The sequence below is a fragment of the Odocoileus virginianus genome, chromosome 23 (genome assembly GCF_023699985.2).
Source record: "Odocoileus virginianus isolate 20LAN1187 ecotype Illinois chromosome 23, Ovbor_1.2, whole genome shotgun sequence".
Lineage (NCBI taxonomy): Eukaryota > Metazoa > Chordata > Mammalia > Artiodactyla > Cervidae > Odocoileus > Odocoileus virginianus.
Genome location: NC_069696.1, coordinates 34,471,305 through 34,489,235, shown reverse-complemented (window position 1 = coordinate 34,489,235; position 17,931 = coordinate 34,471,305). Strand labels below are relative to the sequence as shown.

At 39.0% G+C, this 17,931-nt stretch overlaps 1 protein-coding gene across 1 annotated transcript in view; it reads left to right on the top strand.

The window, feature by feature from the left end:
* OVCH1 (ovochymase 1) overlaps positions 1-5,036 on the top strand; it is a 66,732-nt gene extending 61,696 nt beyond the window's left edge. Inside the window, exons 18-19 of the mRNA XM_070453069.1 lie at positions 4,257-4,402; positions 4,860-5,036. Coding sequence (XP_070309170.1) covers positions 4,257-4,402; positions 4,860-5,036 — 323 coding nt within the window. The remainder of the gene's footprint in view (positions 1-4,256; positions 4,403-4,859) is intronic.
* The last annotated feature ends 12,895 nt before the right edge of the window (positions 5,037-17,931 follow it).

Sequence of the window (17,931 nt, the reverse complement as noted above, 5' to 3'; positions counted from 1 at the left end):
GTAATTAACCGTGACTCAACAATTATAAAACACAGGTGCATTCTTTTAGAATTAAGAGGATCCCTAATACAAAACAATTTAAAAATAGTACAATAAATAATAGTTTAACCAGCTGATTTTAAAATACAATTCAGAATTACTGTTTTCCTAGGGTGGTTCCATGGTAAAGAATCTACCTGCCAAGCAGGAGACGTGGATTCGATCCCTGGGGTCAGGAAGATCCCCTGGAGAAGGAAATGGCAACTCACTCCAGTATTCTTTTTATTTTTTTTTATTTTTTCTTTTTAACATTTTTTTTCATTTATTTTTATTAGTTGGAGGCTAATTACTTTACAATATTGTAGTGGTTTTTGTCATACATTGAAATGAATCAGCCATGGATTTACATGTATTCCCCATCCCGATCCCCCCTCCCACCTTCCTCTCCACCTGACCCCTCTGGGTCTTCCCACTGCACCAGGCCCGAGCACTTGTCTCATGCATCCAACCTGGGCTGGTGATCTCTTTCACCCTAGATAATATACATGTTTCAATGCTGTTCTCTTGAAACATCCCACCCTCGCCTTCTCCCACAGAGTCCAAAAGTCTGTTCTATACATCTGTGTCTCTTTTTCTGTTTTGCATATAGGGTTATTGTTACCATCTTTCTAAAGTCCATATATATGTGTTAGTATACTGTAATGGTCTTTATCTTTCTGGCTTACTTCACTCTGTATGATGGGCTCCAGTTTCATCCATCTCATTAGAACAGATTCAAATGCATTCTTTTTAATGGCTGTCACTCCAGTATTCTTGCCTGGGAGATCCCATGGACGGAGGAGCCTGATGGGCTCCAGCCCAGGGGGTCACAAAGAGTCGGACATGCCTGAGTGTCTAAGCAGCAGCACCACAGTAATATCAACACGGGCAAGTGATCTGAAGGAGCCGTTAATAGACAAGTACATGTGAGAAAAAAATACCTAGCCTCTTTAAAACATAAATGAAAAAAAAAATGTACTTACTTAACTGACAAAAATATTTGAAGAATGATTATACTTAGTAAATAAAATGCAGTGTAACAGACATTTTCATGTCGTTGTTTAGGTGTAATACATAGTTTCTTTCTGGAGCAAGATAGAGAAATGTTTTTCAAAAGTGATAAATCTATAACCTTTCATTCAGTGTTTCTATTTTTATCCATACTTTTAAGAAATACACTTTACATTTATGTACAAGATATTCATTCAGCTAGTGTTATTTATGATAATGGCAAAAAAAAAAAAAGGATCGAAATAGGAAATTAGTTGAGAAAAGTATAGCAAATCCATAGGATAAAATGTTATACCACCACTAAATGAAATATTTTCACCTAACTTTTTTAGAAGACAGGAAAATCCTATTGTAATATTAAGAGAGAAGATTGGACTGAAAAAAATTACATAGTATATTTTAATTTTTTTAAAAAAGCACTGTATGACTAAAGTAAAGGTCTAATAGACACCATTAGGTGTCATTTTCAAGGCTGTCCCTGAATCCTTGAGGAAGTTAGCCCAGGTTTATTGTCAGGTTTCTTTTGTTTCTGGGCCTGTCCACTCAAGGACAAAAAGGAATTGATTTCCTGGGCAAAGGGCATGCAGAAAAAAACATCCTTTGGTCTTGCCTGATAGCTCAGTTGATAAAGAATCTGCCTGCAATGCAGGAGACCCCAGTTCGATTCCTGGGTTGCGAAGAATCCCTGGAGAAGGGGAAGTCTACCCACTCCAGTAGAATTCCTGGAGAATTCCATGGACTGTATAGTTCATGGGGTTGCAAAGAGTCAGACTTGACTGAGTGACTTTCACTTTCACTTAAATCTAACACAGTAAACCAATTGGCTTCCCCTAGGATTTGAGTTAGGATAGTATTAAGGATTAGGCACAAAAGGATAAATGGATCCAATAGCTTCATTAATAGCCCTTAAGTGAAAGTGAAAGTGAAACTGAAGTCACTCAGTCATGTCCGACTCTTTGCTACCCCGTGAACTGTAGCCCCACCAGGCTCCTCCATCCATGGGATTCTCCAGCCAAGAATACTGGAATGGGTTGCCATTTCTTTCTCCAGGGGATCTTCCTGACCCAGGGATCGAACCCAGGTTTTCCGCATTGCGGGCAGACGCTTTAACCTCTGAGCTACCAGGGAAGCCCTAATAGCCCTTAGGTCTTGTACAAACTGATAGTCTCCAATAGGTTTAAGAATAGGTAATATCAGAGTATTACATGGTGACTGACAGGGTACCAGTAATAATCCATATGCATCATACTTCTTCAGTGTAGGAGAAATTCCTCTTCAGGCTTCTAGCTTTAGGGGATATTGTTTTTTATAGGCATATTCTCATCCACATCTTAGCCTGGTAACTACTGGTCAGATGTCTTTGTCTAAGCCCGGAACCTCAGTGTTCCAAACTTCAGGGTTTACTAGGACTTCTATCTCAGTTGTAGACTCAGTCTGTTCGTTTTCATTCTCTGTTAAAGAATGAAACTGTTTCATTCTCTGTTTATTCATTTGGTGATGAATAAATTTTCCTAAGGGCTTCCCTGATGACTCAGCAGGTAAAGAATCTGCCTGCAGTGCGGGATACACAGGACATGCAGTTTCCATTCCTGGGTCGGGAAGATCGCCTGGAGGAGGAAATGGCAACCCACTCCAGTGCCTGAAAATTCCCGTGGACAGAGGAGCCTGGCGGGCTACAATCCAAAGGGTTGCAAAGAGCCAGACACGACTGAGCGGCTAAGCGCAATGTGACACAAGGTTTCCTTGTCCTTTAGGAACAGAGTGGTCTCTAACTAGTTTAATAAATCTCCTCCCATTAAAGGGACAATCAGGCACAAACAAAAAGGAATGTAAAAGTAGTTGGCCGTTAATGATACACATAAATTGTTCCAGGAAAGTGTACCGTTGTCTTTTTCCTGATATTCCCACTACATATTCTTTATGATTGTTAAGATTTCCAATCCTTTAGGTTAAGACTGAGAAGATTGCACCAGAGTCTATGAGAAATTCTATCAAGTTGCCTGCTACTTCATTAAGACTCAGCATTAATTATATAGATGGTATCTCTAGGCAAAGCTCTTCTGGCCTCAGGCCCCTCTATCTTCCAATTGTGAAGCCTAATGGGCCCCATCTCCCACTGGCATCTGAGGTATCCCCTCTGCCCAAGCACTGACTGTTGGCAAAGGGTAGACTGATCAGAATCTTTCTTCCAGCATCTCTTCTGTCCACACAGGGCACAGTGATTTTGTTTGGGTGCCCGTAGGCCTTATGGCCCACCATGGTCAGATTGGCCCAAAAAACCCGGCCTCTCCTTTGGTCCCTGAGTGGGCAAAGCCTTTGTAATCTTTTGAGCCTTTTGTTTGTCTCTCTTCAGGCATTCAGCCTTTTTGGCTGCATCCATATTATTGAAAACTGAATAAGCCAATTGGAGTAAATCATTCATAGGGGTTTGAGGACCAGCAGTTACCTTTTGAATTTTGTGCCTGATGTCTGGGGCAGACTGGGCTATGAAATGCGTAGCCAAAAGGACAAAGAGTCTGTCCCTTGGGGGAAGGGGTTCCTCATTTGTATACTTTCTAAAAGTTTCCTCTAATCTCTCTTGAAAAACTGCAGGATTTTCATTTGGTCTCTGTGGGACTTCTTTTACTTTCTCATAATAAACAGGCTTTACCATAAGCTTCTTCATGTCTTCTATCAACAGTTAATCATATTGTCCTGTCTGTCCCTGTCAGTAGAATTCATCTGGTGATTCTACTGTGGATCAGCCTCAGGGACAGTGTCATTCCCCACTTGAAAAACTGCATGTCCCTGTTGGGGCCTAGTTGCCGTTTGGTCAAAACTGTCTCTGGCTGCTAGTATTATATACTGTTTCTCCTCTGGGGTGCAGCAGTGGGATAGTAAAAATCTGCAAATCTCCCCAGGTGAGATCAAAAGTTCTCACTGACCTGTTAAACTCCTTAGTGAAAATTTCAGGGTCCTCCGAAAAACTTCCCAATTTATCCTCGGCCAGACTTAGATCAGACATTTTGAAAAGGGCACATGGACTGTTACTGTTCTGAAATGACAGAGCAGTAACAGCCTGTTACTGTTACTGCGTGTGGGGACAGGTGGCTAGTAATTTATGCCACTGTGGGTGCCAGCTGGGCTGAGATTGTGTTCCTCGGGTAACTTGAGGTACAGAGAAGGAGTTCTGGAATATGGTGCTGACCTCTTCTCACCTTTGCATACACTTTCCCCTGGGATTTTAGCCTCAGCTAGAGCAGTAACTCTCTCAGATCTGGGAGCTTCTGTTGGCACAATAGCTCCTCCAGGAGGCTGTGGAACAGCTCCCACTGGGAGCTGTCGCAGGAGCAGCAGCTTCTTTCTGTGGGGGGTCTGGTCTTCGCATGGCCCTGTACACTGGGTCAGCTAAACTGTCCTCTGATTGCTTCCTTAAATGAGCCTTCTGGGTTATGCATAATATTAGATTCCTTCCAATTACAGTTCTCAAATACAAGGTCATAAAAACTTGAACATGTAGTATTTCACTCCCTTTTGAGTCCCTTCTACAGTGTAAGTCTAGTTGCAATATTGTATTATAATTTAGAGACCTATTCAGTGCCCACTTTTCTTGGCTCTCTAACTTATATTGCAGCCAAACATGGTTACATAGCCTGGGAAGTTTTTTTCTTTTTCAAATCTTGTTCAATATTTTTCCAGTCTTGGAGTACATGTCCCAGACGGGTGTCAACTGGAATTCATTCAATTTGACCCATCTTAGACCCAAACCTGAGGAGAGGTCTCTGCTTCCTGGGTTATCCAAAAGTTTTGTTCTTGTGCAATTTGATCAAGATTTGCAGTTATGATTTTAGATGGTATCCCTTCCAAAGAAGTCTCCCAACCAGATGTTATTGCCCAAGAAATTGCCACAAAGGAGTAGTACAGAAGATGTCCCCAATGGTGCCGATGATGATCTGGAACTTGTCTGGCTGCAAGTCAGAAATAAAAGGGTTAACACTCGCAAGGGCCTGGAGGGAGGAAAAGACTGACATCAGGGCCTGGTAGGTGCTCAACTGGGCACTCCTAGTAATTAAGGAAAAGTACTTTGAGTCTTGTAAGCTGGTTCTCTGCCAAATTGAGAGAGAAAAGTGAATTGTTACACCTCGGTGATCATATGGGTCTTTTGGAGTTAAAGGATACGGAATTGATAGAGAGCATAGAAGGAAAACCTCAGGGTGAAAGAAAAGAGTAGAGATTGCTAAATCCTGCAACATCATATAGTGCCTGTATGTGTACAAGCACAGCCATTCCACTGCCATAGATATATATATCTATGTAGCTAGGGCTCAAACCTGGTCAAAGCAACCCAGACAGTGAAATTCCTTCTTTTTCACATACCATTTCCCTTGTCTCCTGCACCAGCAATAAGATTCTTTCTGTATTTCCATACCACCTCTCCATGGCAACCCATTCTGATTGTCATCATTCCTCCAGTTCTTTAAACATCCATATCATTGTTCCCCTGGCTTGTATCTCGGAACCCAATCAGAGCCCTAAAGCTCTGGGGTTGATTGGCCTGACTGAAATGGGCTGTCATCAGTGGAGTGTCCTCCCCAGAACTTCTGACCTGTGGCATCCCATGGCCCTTCTAGGACCCAACCCCAGACCTTCTTATCTCAGCACAGTCCTGCTCTGGTCACCAGCTGAAACCATTGGGTGTTGTTTCCAGGGCTCTGAAGAGCTCCGGCACCACAGTCCTTTATGTCTTAGCCCAGAAATTAGTTCAGTGAGAGGCAAAGTGATGGATAGGAAGTGATTTATTAGAACAGGACATTTGTAAGGTTCACAAGCGGGAAGACAAGCATCGCGCTGCCCAAGTACTCAATGGGTTACATTTTTGTAATCAGAGAAAGAGTGAGGGGAGGGAGATCTTCTTTGTGTTTCTTGAGTAGAAAGAAAGTAGAACTTCCATCATCAGCTTCCTGCCCCAGGTAGGGCAGGGAAGTTTACTTCGACTGTCAGAGCACTTGGAAAAATATTTTCAGGTCTCAGTACAATGAGGGCCTTTCATTGTGAAAAGTCATCTTTCCATAAATGATTATTTTCTTGTGTGCACAGAGCCTGTTTTGGTGGTCATTAATTCGATGATATCACTGGGCAGTTTGTAGGCCTTATTTTCTACTATTGTTCTTTTGTTCTGGGGGCATTGTGCAAAGAACATATCTAGGCCAAAGAACATGTTTTGGGGGTTACTAACTCACTGGCCTTACTGAGCAGGATGTAGGTTTCATGCTGCCATTGATTTTGTTGTTTGTGGGCATGTCCCCTGTTTCTGTTGCATGGTTTTGTTGCTAAGTAAGTTAGCCATGACCAATTTAGACAGCATATTAAAAAGCAGAGACATTCCTTTGCCAACAAAGATCTGTCTAGTCAAGGCTATGATCTTTCCAGTAGTCATGTATGATGTGAGATTTGGACCATAAATAAAGCTGAGAGCCAAAGAGTTGATGCTTTTGAACTGTTCTTTTGGAGAAGACTCTTGAGAGTTCCTTGGATTGCAACGAGATCAAACCAGTCAATCATAAAGGAAATCAGTCCTGAATATTCATTGGAAGGACTGATGTTAAAGCTGAAACTCTAATACTTTGTCCACCTGATGTGAACTGACTCATTGGAAAAGACCCTGATGCTGGGAAAGACTGAAGGTAGGAGGAGAAGGGGACGAGAGGATGAGATGGTTGGATGGCATCACTGACTCAATGGCTGTGAGTTTGAGAAAGCCCCAGGAGTTGGTGATGGGCAGGGAAGCTTGGCGTGCTGCAGTCCATGGAGTCACAAAGACACGACTGAGCAACTGAACTGAACTGAAGTTAGCTTGATTTTATCATTAAGTAAGCCAATCTGACTTTGATGTTAAGTGACTTGTTTTGCTTTATGAGTCAAGCAAGCCCACATTGTGTCAGAATTTTCTTATTACTTTCTTGAGTGTTCATTAGTCTTATGTGGTCTCCCAAAGCCCCCTATAGTTCCCTCTCTATCTACAGTTCCCTAATGGGGAACTCACTATTGTGCTCACTATTTGATCATCCCATTCTGTCCCTATCATAGGGAGAAACACACCAATATGTTCAAGTGGATATTTCTAGACTGTAAGGTTATAAGTAATTATTTTTTAAATTGTCTAGATTTTTTCTAGTGAAGGATTAAACATTCTGATCATAAAGAAAACTATAAAAATCAGAAGATGAAAGAAAAATATTATATTCCAGAAGTTGAACTAGATTCATAGGGTAGCAGTTACAGAAAACTTTATAACAGCAGTCTGGCTATTACCAGTCAGCCTTACAAGAGAGAGAACCATGGGTAAAGATCAGTCTCCATCATCTTCTGAAGGATGCTTTTAGAAATCCAGGGGCAACGGGAGGTTGAGTGAAACCATTACTAATTAGCCCTAGGATTCTGACTCACAGGAGACGTCTAAGAACTGTTGCCTAAAAAAATCTCATTTAGACCAGCTAGTGGTTTTGACTTTTATGCCAATTACTGTACCTTGCCTCTTATTCATTTGGTTGTGCTGTGGATAAATGAAAGTTGTATGTAACAAAAGCTCAAATATATTCCTTTATATATGGTTATTTCAATCTGGTGACAAAATATATTTTAGTTCCGTGATGATCTAGCCAGACCATGTTACCTTCTTTTTATTATATAACTTTAAAAGATCTACTTAAGTCTTTCAGACATTAAGAGAACTGGGTACAATGTCCTAGTTGGTTTGGAACCACTTTCTTAGCACTGCTTACACTAGAACAAAACATATCTATTCTAATTTGGTTTTGTTTTGCTTAATTTCCCATTATTAAATTGTTGGTAGTAGATAAAGTATAAATTTGTATTAAAAATAGTATTTTTTCCTTTTACTTTGTTCAATAACTTTTGCCTTGATGAATAGTAAGAATGTTGCTTTGTGGGGGGTGGGGTTGTTTTGTTGTTTTTTTCTTTTTGGCTAGGAAATCTATGTGAAAGAGATTCACCTTCATTAAAATCTCATGGTCCTCTTATGATGTTGATTTTCACATACAATGCAAGTTTGGCCATGGAAGAATTTTCTTTGAGATATTCTTTTCATATGTCTGGTAAGTCTGTTACTTTTTTATATTTTTATCTTTATCTTTTTGCTTTATTGTGCTTTATTAGAAAAATATGTGTCATAAAATAAAGAAATTTGTTCTTCATTTCATTTGTAAGCTTTAGAAGAGAAGAAAAAGATAGTATTTAAGGTTGTGACTTCTATAATCTGTGGAGACATCAAAGTAAACCTTCATAAAGCATAAGATTTATCAGATTTTTCAGTTTTTATTATAGTACCTAATAATTCTGTCTAGTTTTCTGTATATTTGGAATATTTTAACAATACAGAAGGAATTTTTATCCCTAGCCTAAAAGTTTCAAGTAATTTTTCTATATTGAAATTGGTTTCCTTAATGTACTAATATCAAGAGTAATTGATTCCTTTTTTAAAACTTGTTTGGTGGATAGTTCATATGTATTATTTGTAACCAGATTATTGACAAATATGCTTTGCCCAGCATTCCTATAGTTTGAGTGAAGGCACTGATAGCATTATGAAAATTGAGAGCTATTGCAAATTATGGAAATTGAGTATTATAGAGAAAACATTTGCAATTATGCTTAATTCTGAGTTAAGCATTAGAGTTGCTCTAGTCCTTAAGATTTATCTATTAATATTCATTAAAAATGTTAATTGGAATATAATTAGAGAGTTATTTCTACAAAAAGAATTTACTTTCTTAGTTGGTAATGTGAGAAATGTTGGATGGAAAAAACGAAGATTTGCATCAAATTCAAATTACATAAGTGAAAGGTGTACCATAAGGAGCTAACATAAACAGAATCAAATTTACCATTTAAGCTTTTAATTATTCAGATTATCAACAAATGGTTTTAAACTTATGCTATACCATGTTTAAAGCACTGAGGGTTCAGTGATGAGCAAGACTGTCCCTGCCCTAGAAGAGTTGACAGTCTAGCATGGAGATAGTCAATAATCTATAAACAGAGAAGGACAGAGACTGTTGCTTATCACCCAGTTCTTCCAGGATTAAACCACTGTAGTAGCTGATAGACAGTGCACTCTGTGCTTCAGAGAGAGGAAATTAAGGTGGTAACAGGATGCTCTGTGCTTTGAACAAGCAGGCCCCTTACATAGCTAGATGCATATTTCAGGAAGAGTTTTAGTGAACCCAGATTTCATATTTTCATGTAAAAGCACTAAAATCATTAGCTTGAGATCTCTGTTCCTTGTGACTAACAGTAATCTTCTTTCAAGACATGTGCTTGACTGTCCCTACTCCCTAGCCAAAATGACATTTAGAGTGGCTTCACCCCCTACCTCTTTGGGAACATCTTGTCCAGAGGTACTGAGTGGTTGTCTCATGGATATAGCCCTCAGTAAGACCCTAAATGAAACCAAACTCATAGCTCTCATGTTGTGCATTTTTCTTTCAGTCAACTAATCAAATAATCTCAGAAAAATATACAGTGAAAAAACAACTATATTAAGATTTGACAGAGGGGTCTTATTTAGTTTGATAAAGGATGGGCATGGAATTCTGGGAAATCTTTGTTCTGTTATAGCGAAACGCCTTCAAATGCATTTCTAGTCACTCTCTCCCCTTTTACCCTTTCACTTTTTCTTGAATCCATTCCTGTAAGGCTTTCTTTCTTATCCTTCCCCAGATGGTGTTCTTGCCAAAGGTACCAGTGACCCCACAAGTTCAGATCTGACAGTTACTTCTCGGTCATAACAGCTGCATTTGGCATGGATGACCTCTTCTTCCTTCTAGAATTTCATTTGTCATGACCTCCAGGAAACCACTGTTACTTGACTGTCCTCTTTCTTCACTGGTCTTAGAGTCTTTTGGCTGGTCGCTCCTCATTTGTCCTACCATTAAAAGTTGAGGTGTGCCAGGATCTAGTCCTTGACTCTGTTTTCTTCTTTACCTGTACTCACTCTTAAGTGATCTCACCCAATCCCTCGTTTTAAATACCATCTTTACACAGATAACACTCAAAGTATATCTCCAGTCTTAACTTCTGATTTGAACTTCAGGACTGTATATCTAATTGCCTCCCTCTTCATTTGGGTATCTAATAAGTATCTCAAATTTAACATGACCAAAATGCAACTCTTGATTTCCTACCTGTTTCCAAATTCTTCCTCCATCAGTCTTCCCCGCCTCAGTAGATGGCAAATGCAGTTTACTAAATAAGTGTTCAAGCTGTTATATTGTTCATCCTTGACTTTTCTTCTCTCATCTGTCATCAGATTTAGTTCATCTATGGACCTGCAGCAAAATTAATCTAGAATCCAACTACCTCTCAACAATTCCACCATAACATTCTGATACAAGCCTTTGCATAGTCTGTTTTACTCTTAACAGCCAGAATGATCATTTTTTAAATATTTAAAAAGTTTTTGTTTAATTATTTGACTGTGCTCGGTCTTCTTTGCTGCGTGGACTTTTCTCTGGCTGTAGTGTGTGGGCTTCTCATTGCGGTGGCTTCTCTTTTGCAGAGCACAGGCTCCAGGCAAGGGTCTTCAGTAGTTGTGGTATCTGGGCCACATAGTTGAAGCTCTGGGGCTCTAGAACATAGCAGTTGTGGTGCACAGGCTTAGTATTCCTCAGCATGTGGGATCTTCCCAGACCAAGGACCTGTCTCCTGCGTTGGCAGCCGGATCCTTTACCACTGAGCCACCAGGGAGGCCCCAAAATATAATCCTTTGAAAATGAATAATTCACATCATGTTATTCCTCTGCTTGAAACCTTTCAATGTTTTCCCAGCTCACTCTTAGTCGGCCTCACAGTGACCTATGAGATTCTGTATGATCTGGCTCTTGGCTCCCTCCTTGACTACCTCTCCGATCATTTTCCCCAGCCACACCAAGCAAGGCCCCCTGCTGTTCTCTCCAAGCCATACAACCACGCCTACAAATAGATGATGCTCAATAATTGTTTGAGTAAAGGAAATGACATCCTAGCTGCGGTAGATTAGTAAGCAGACAGCAAGGTAGTAGCTCTTTACCTAGTAAATGAGTAAGAAATACATCTGTCTTGCTTATGAAAATCCCTTCGGCTGAGAGCCAAAGAATGAGTAGGAGTCAACACAGAAGACTTCTTACACGTGTTCAATTTCTGTTTTCAGATAAACAGAAACAACCTTTAGTGCAGACATTTTTCCAACAATAGCAGAAATGTTATAGGTTCACCCTGTGTGTGAAGCTTGTTAAAAACCTGACTCATTCGGCTTTCCCTGGTGGTTCAGTGATAAAGAATTTGCCTGCTGATGCAGGAGATGCAAGTTTGATCCCTGATCTGGGAAGATCCCACATAGCGTGGAGCAGCTAAGCCCGGACACCACAACTATTGAGCCTGTGCTCTAGAGTCCAGGAGCAACAACTACTGAACCCACATGCCACAACTATTGAAACACGAGCCCTGGAGCCCATGCTTTACACCAAGAGAAGCCACCACGATGAGAAGCCCATGAACTGCAACTAGACAAAAGCCCACGCAGCAACAAAGACCCAGCAGAGACAAAAATAAATATTTTTTAAAAGGTCTGACTCATCATTCATACTCATGAGATTACAAATCAAAATATATCAGTGGAAACTGTAATATTAATATCTATGAGTAAGAAATATAAAACCCACTAAAATGTGTGTGTAATATTTAGTCATATGGAAGAATATTCACAATTGGGAGAAGTTACAATGATGTAAAGTGAAATACAGTTTTTAAAAAGTGTATACTATAGCTTAGGGAAAAGCAGGATTTACATTAAAATATGAGTATTGGTTACTTGTAGGATGGGATTACAGGTGACTTTATTTCCTTTTTTGAAATCTGTCTTTTGGAAATTTTCTCCAATGTAAGTGTATCACTTAAACGAAAGAATAAAAAATATAAAATATGAATTAGGATATATTGACCTTGAGAATTCTCTTATTCTAGGTTCCATGAGAGGAAACATTAAAGTTAATGGTAAAGAGAATAAAGGAGGTAAGGAATTGGCTTTGTTGATCTGCCTTTGGTTACTTGATATTATAGAAATAGAGTGAGGAATTTCCTTCTGCTAAACACTGTTCAGGAATAAGTATACTCTGGCTGCTATCAAAGACTTCTAAGTGTTGTGTCCTTATTCTATTTGCTTTATAATGAGATAATGAACTTATATTAATTTTCTGAGTGTCAAGCTCTGGAGGTAGTGGAGACCTAGGGCAGATTAGGGAGTAGAGAGTAAGAAGGTAGCACCTTATCTGATTACTGTGTAAGAAATACATGTTTTATTTATGAGATCCCCCTATTTTAACTCTGTTTTCATTAACATTCCTTCCATATACTTTATATCCTCTGGATTGTCCTTGGACACCCCTCACCCTCTCTTTTTGTTGGGCCATTGCACAGTTAACTAAAATGACAAGATTATTGATGAAGTAAATCACTTTGGGGGTGGCATTAATTTTATACTGAATAATGCCTAGAGCATTTGGAGTAAATCCAAAATGTCATTAAATTCCTCAGTTCTCTTCTTGGTGCAGTAGCTTCTTGGCCCCTGTGAACCTTAATATCCTGATTTCAACTATCTGAGAGTGATCCAAATTTCCTTACCAAATAAATGATTATAATTTTTAGTGTAAGCTGAATTTTAGGAGTATGTAATTTACTCAGGGATTTAGAAGGCTGCGTGCTAAAGATAAGCAACAAAGCTACATCACAATGTATATATGGGTGACTTAGTGGTTCATAGTTTGTGAGTTAAAGTCAAAGAACTTTGTCTTCTTTTAGGAAGGGTCAGTTTCTCAAAACAAAACTCATTTATACCCTGTGTTATCATATATAAGGAGCTATGGAAGTAAAGAAACAGTATATAATATACTATATTATATACATAGTTATAATTATTAATTATTACAATATTGATTGTAATATTTATTATAAAAACACAATGTTTTGTATAAATGTTTATTATATAAATATAATTATATATAATAATTATTATAATGTTAATTATATTTATAACAAATATTATATTAATATAACAATATAAGTACACTGCAGTTTAAGGTTTTAATACCTGTTGTAGACATTAAAACCAGATCCAAAAAGTAGTAACTCTGCTCTTTGACTATTGCATACAACATTTTTTTCTTTTTGCCTTAAGGGTGTCCAATATTGGATCTGATTGCAGTTAATTCTTTTGAGATCACATCTCCCAATTATCCTAACATTTATCCTAATATGTTGAACTGCACCTGGACTTTTTATTCTATGTCTGGAAATAAAATGAAGGCATTGATTAAAGATTTTATAATGGAAGAATCTTGGAACTGTGAATGGGATTATTTCAATATCTATGATGGACCAGATCAGCAATCAAGATTACTTGGTAAACTGAACCTTCTTAAATGTCCTATGTTGAGGAGCATTCATATGAGCATTTATATAATTATATATATGGCAAACATGATCTACATTTGCTTTGGGAGCAATATCATTTGCTGTCAGAGACTTTCCATCAGATCTTTCATCAGAATCCTGAATATTATTGAACACAATGGGATGAGCATAAGACCACACACAATGGTTCTTCACCTTTAATTCCAGGTTTTCTTGATTTCAGTGATCCCTATCTCATTTTATCATCAGAGAGCACACTAATTTTGTTTTTCTCAGGAAGTCATATATTTGAAGAGTTTCTGTTGCCTAAACTGCATTTTTAGGCAGCTTTGGAAATTTGTTTACTCAGATTTCATCCTCACAATAAAGGTAGCTCTCTTTAGATCCAAAGTAAATTACAAAAAAAAAAAAAAAAAAAGCCAATTAGCTTGAATAATCTTTAGAGATTTATTGACCACATGATGTCTACTATGTTTGAATGTCAGACAATGTCCTGAGACTGACTCATAGAGGGAACTTTTCCAAAGATTTTGTAACTCAATATTGTATCCCATTCTCTAATTTCCAACCAGTTCTGCCAATCAGGATGCCACTACAATCCACCTATCACAAAGGACAGGAGAAGAGGTTTGATGCTATGTTTTTACAAAGACCTTAACCACTGATGTGATAGTCTAGGATTTATAACACCAATAAGCTTAGCAAGGTACTCTGAAATTCCAAAGCTACTTAAATTTTTTCTTATCAGTGAGTTTGGCTCCTGCCAAGGATTCTAGAGCGATTAGAATATAGAGGTGGTGGAGACACAAAATATCAAGCTATTAGTTCTCCATAAGATTAATATGAATCATCTATGGTATCAGATCCAGAATTATCTGGTATAATTCTCCAGAATGCCTTGCAGCCTAATACCCTTGGAACACACCTGGAATTGAACAAGTTGGATTTATTACTCATTGTGGAAAAGGAAAACCCATACCCTTGAAAACCATGGAGTGTTAATAGGATGGTAGAAAGAACCTATTATAGGATTTGGGTTTTGAATGAGTAATTTTGGAGAAGGTCTAGGGAAGTGGACTTTCTTCAAAATTACCCATTCAAAGCCCAAATCCTAAGTTCTAGGGAAGCGGAAGGGCTTACCAGGTGGTGCAGTGGTAAAGAATCTGCCTGTCAATGCAGGAGATGCAGGTTCAATTGGGAAGGCCAGGAAGATCCCCTGGAGAAGGAAATGGCAACTCACTCACTCCAGTATTCTTGCCTGAGAAATTCCATGGACAGAGGAGCCTGATGGGCTACAATCCATGGGGTGGCAAAGAGTTGGACATGACTGAGCACACACACACTGAGGAAGTGAAAGTTGCTCTAGATTGCTTGCAGGAAGTGGGTGAGAAAGTGGGGCAAATTTATGATTAGGCGTGACTAGAGTATGGGTAAAACTGTAATTGGTAAAGAAGTAGCAACTCTTCATTTTAGCCGAGAGGTCAGTGTTTGGTGTTTTGTTGGTTACAGATGACCTTGTTTTTGTCTCATCACAGATTCAGAGACAATCTGATGTTGGTGTCCGGTGAGATTGTTTGTATCTAACAGGAGACCCTGGTTCAGTTGTGAGTACTGGACCAGTTTCTGGATGTCAGGACTGCTTTCCTATTTCTCACTCTACTATTTTTCAACCTGGCAACATTATTCATCTTTAAAAGTTCTCATTAATCAAAAATTCATGGGTAAAAACATTAAAAATGTAACAACTTGTATTTCTATAATTAGCTTATACAATTCTACATAAAAGTGAGGCCACTACCATTAGTTTGCTAGTTTACACAGTTTTATTTCATATAATTTTATATACTTACAATAGTTTTAGTTCAGTGAAATATGCAATTTTATAAGCATTGTTAAACTGTTGAACATTGAACCCTATTGCTATTCTCCCAGCTGGTGAGAAAAGCTAGCCCAAATATGGATCCACATTGTCTATATTGTCTCAGTTATCTTTTCTTACTGAATATTTTCTCACTTAGAGAGTTATTTTTTAGCTACTTTTTAATTATTTCTGAGATGGAATGGTACACAGCCTCCAGATTGGTTTCATTGCAATGGTTTTACAATACATTAATGAAAATAATTAGCAAAATTAAGGTTCATCTGGTCTTCATTCTTTCATTTACCCCATAAAGGTAAGACATCAGTAACTATTTAACACCATATTAAATGTACATGTCAGATTAATTCATGACTGAGCATTTTCTAATGGCTTGAAGACACAATGATGAACAGTTCAGAAGTGATCATTGCCACCTTCTTCTGAAAAGACATAATAAATTTTAAAAAACTAATAATAGTATTTAACAATGAATAATTATCAAATAATTACTGATTGTCAACATGTGTGCTGTGATTAGTTGCTCAGTCATGTCTGACTCTTTGCGACCCCATGGATTGTAGCCTGCCAGGCTCCTCTGTCCATGGGGATTCTCTAGGCAAGAATACTGGATTGGGTTGCTATGCCCTCCTCTAAGGGATCTTCCCATCCCAGGAATTGAACCCAGGTCTCCCACATTGCAGGTGGATTCTTTACCAGCTGAGCCCCCAGGGAAGCCCAAGAATACTGGAGTGGGTAGCCTATCCCTTCTCCAGGGGATCTTCCCCACCCAGGAATCGTACTGGGGTCTCCTGCGTTGCAGGTGGATTCTTTACCAGCTGAGCTACCAGGGAAGCCCTATGTCAACATAGTCTGAAGGAAATTAGTTGCAGCAGCAGTATGGAATAATAGTGGGTACACAGTTGCTTTAGTTAAGATGGTCATGGGAGGCCTCATTGAAGGGGTGCATTTGAGATCCAAAGAATGACAAGGAAACAGTGAGGCAAGGCCAAGATAGCATGTGCAAAGGTGTCTAGTACCTCAGGTCTGACCTTACCTCCTACTGTTCTCCTTCTCCTTCACCCAAAACCGGGCACACTGGCTTCTTTATTCTTCCTTGGACTAACTGAGCGTATTCTTGCTTGGCCCCAACGTGACTTCAAGATTCACTTCCTTAGTTTGTTCAGTTATCTGTCCAAATATTACATAATCTAAGGCCTCTTATATCACATCATCTAAATAATCCTCTTACACTTCTCCTTCTTGGCATTAATCATGACCTGGCAGCATGTATGTTTATTTGTTTAGAATCTGTTTTCCTCCACCATAATGAAAATATCCTGATAACAGAACTTAATCTCCTGTTCATTGCTTTATCTCCGATGTCTAAAGTACTACCTGAAAATAAATATTTGATGAAAAAATAAATGAAAAAAAGGCCTGGAATATGGGAAGAGTTTGGTAACTTGGGGAACTGTCAGAGTGGCTAGAGGTTGGGTGAGGACAGACTGGAATGAGGTGAGGTTGTAGAAGGTGAAGGTTTTGCCCTCAGATCATGCAGCTCAGGTTATTGTAATGAGTGGACTTTATTCCCATCCAGTGGGAGGTCTTTAAAGGTTTTGGACAAGGAACTAATTTGAGAGCTGCTGTGGCTGCCATGTTGGGAGTGGATTTTAGAGTAACAAGTGAATTATTTTAAAAAAAAAACTTTTTATTGTGTATTGCCGGATAATATATTAATGATGTTGTGATAGTTTCAAGTGAACAGTGAAGAGACTCAGTCATATATATGTGTGTTTAGTCGCTCAGTCGTGTCTGACTCTTGTGGCCCCATAGACTGTAACCTGCCAGGCTCCTGTGCCCATGGGATTTTCCAGGCAAGAATACTGGAGTGTGTTGCCATTTCCTTTTCCAGGGGATCTTCCTGACCAAGGAATCGAACCCAGGTCTCCTGCATTGCAGGCAGATGCTTTATCGACTGAGCTACAAGGGAAGCCCAACCATAGATATATGTGTATCCATTCTCCCCCAAACACCCTTACTATCCTGGCTGCAGAACATTGAGCAGAGTTCCATGTGCTATACAGTAGGTCCTTGTTGGTTATCCATTTTAAATATACCTGTGTGTACATGTCCACCCCAAACTCCCTCACTATCCCTTCCCCCCTTGTCAGGGTGAATTACACCTGCAGTTATGAGGCTATTATGATAATCTAGACCTATCCTGTCTAACCCATGTTGTTATTTAAATTCAAATTTTAAAATGAAATGGAATGTAGTATTAGCCACACTTCAACTGCTCAACTGCTACATGTAGTGAACAATTACTATACTGGACAGCACTCATATTGAACTTCCCATCATTGCAGAATGTTCTTTTAGTACTGTTTAGGTATAGGTAGGGAGAAGGAAATGGCAACCCACTCCAGTACTCTTGCCTAGAAAATCCCATGGACAGAGGAGCCTGGTAGGCTACAGTCCACGGGGTCGCAAAGAGTCAGACAAGACTAAGTGATTTCACTTGAACTTTTCACTTTCATGCATTGGAGAAGGAAATGGCAATCCACTCGAGTGTTCTTGCCTGGAGAATCCCAGGGACA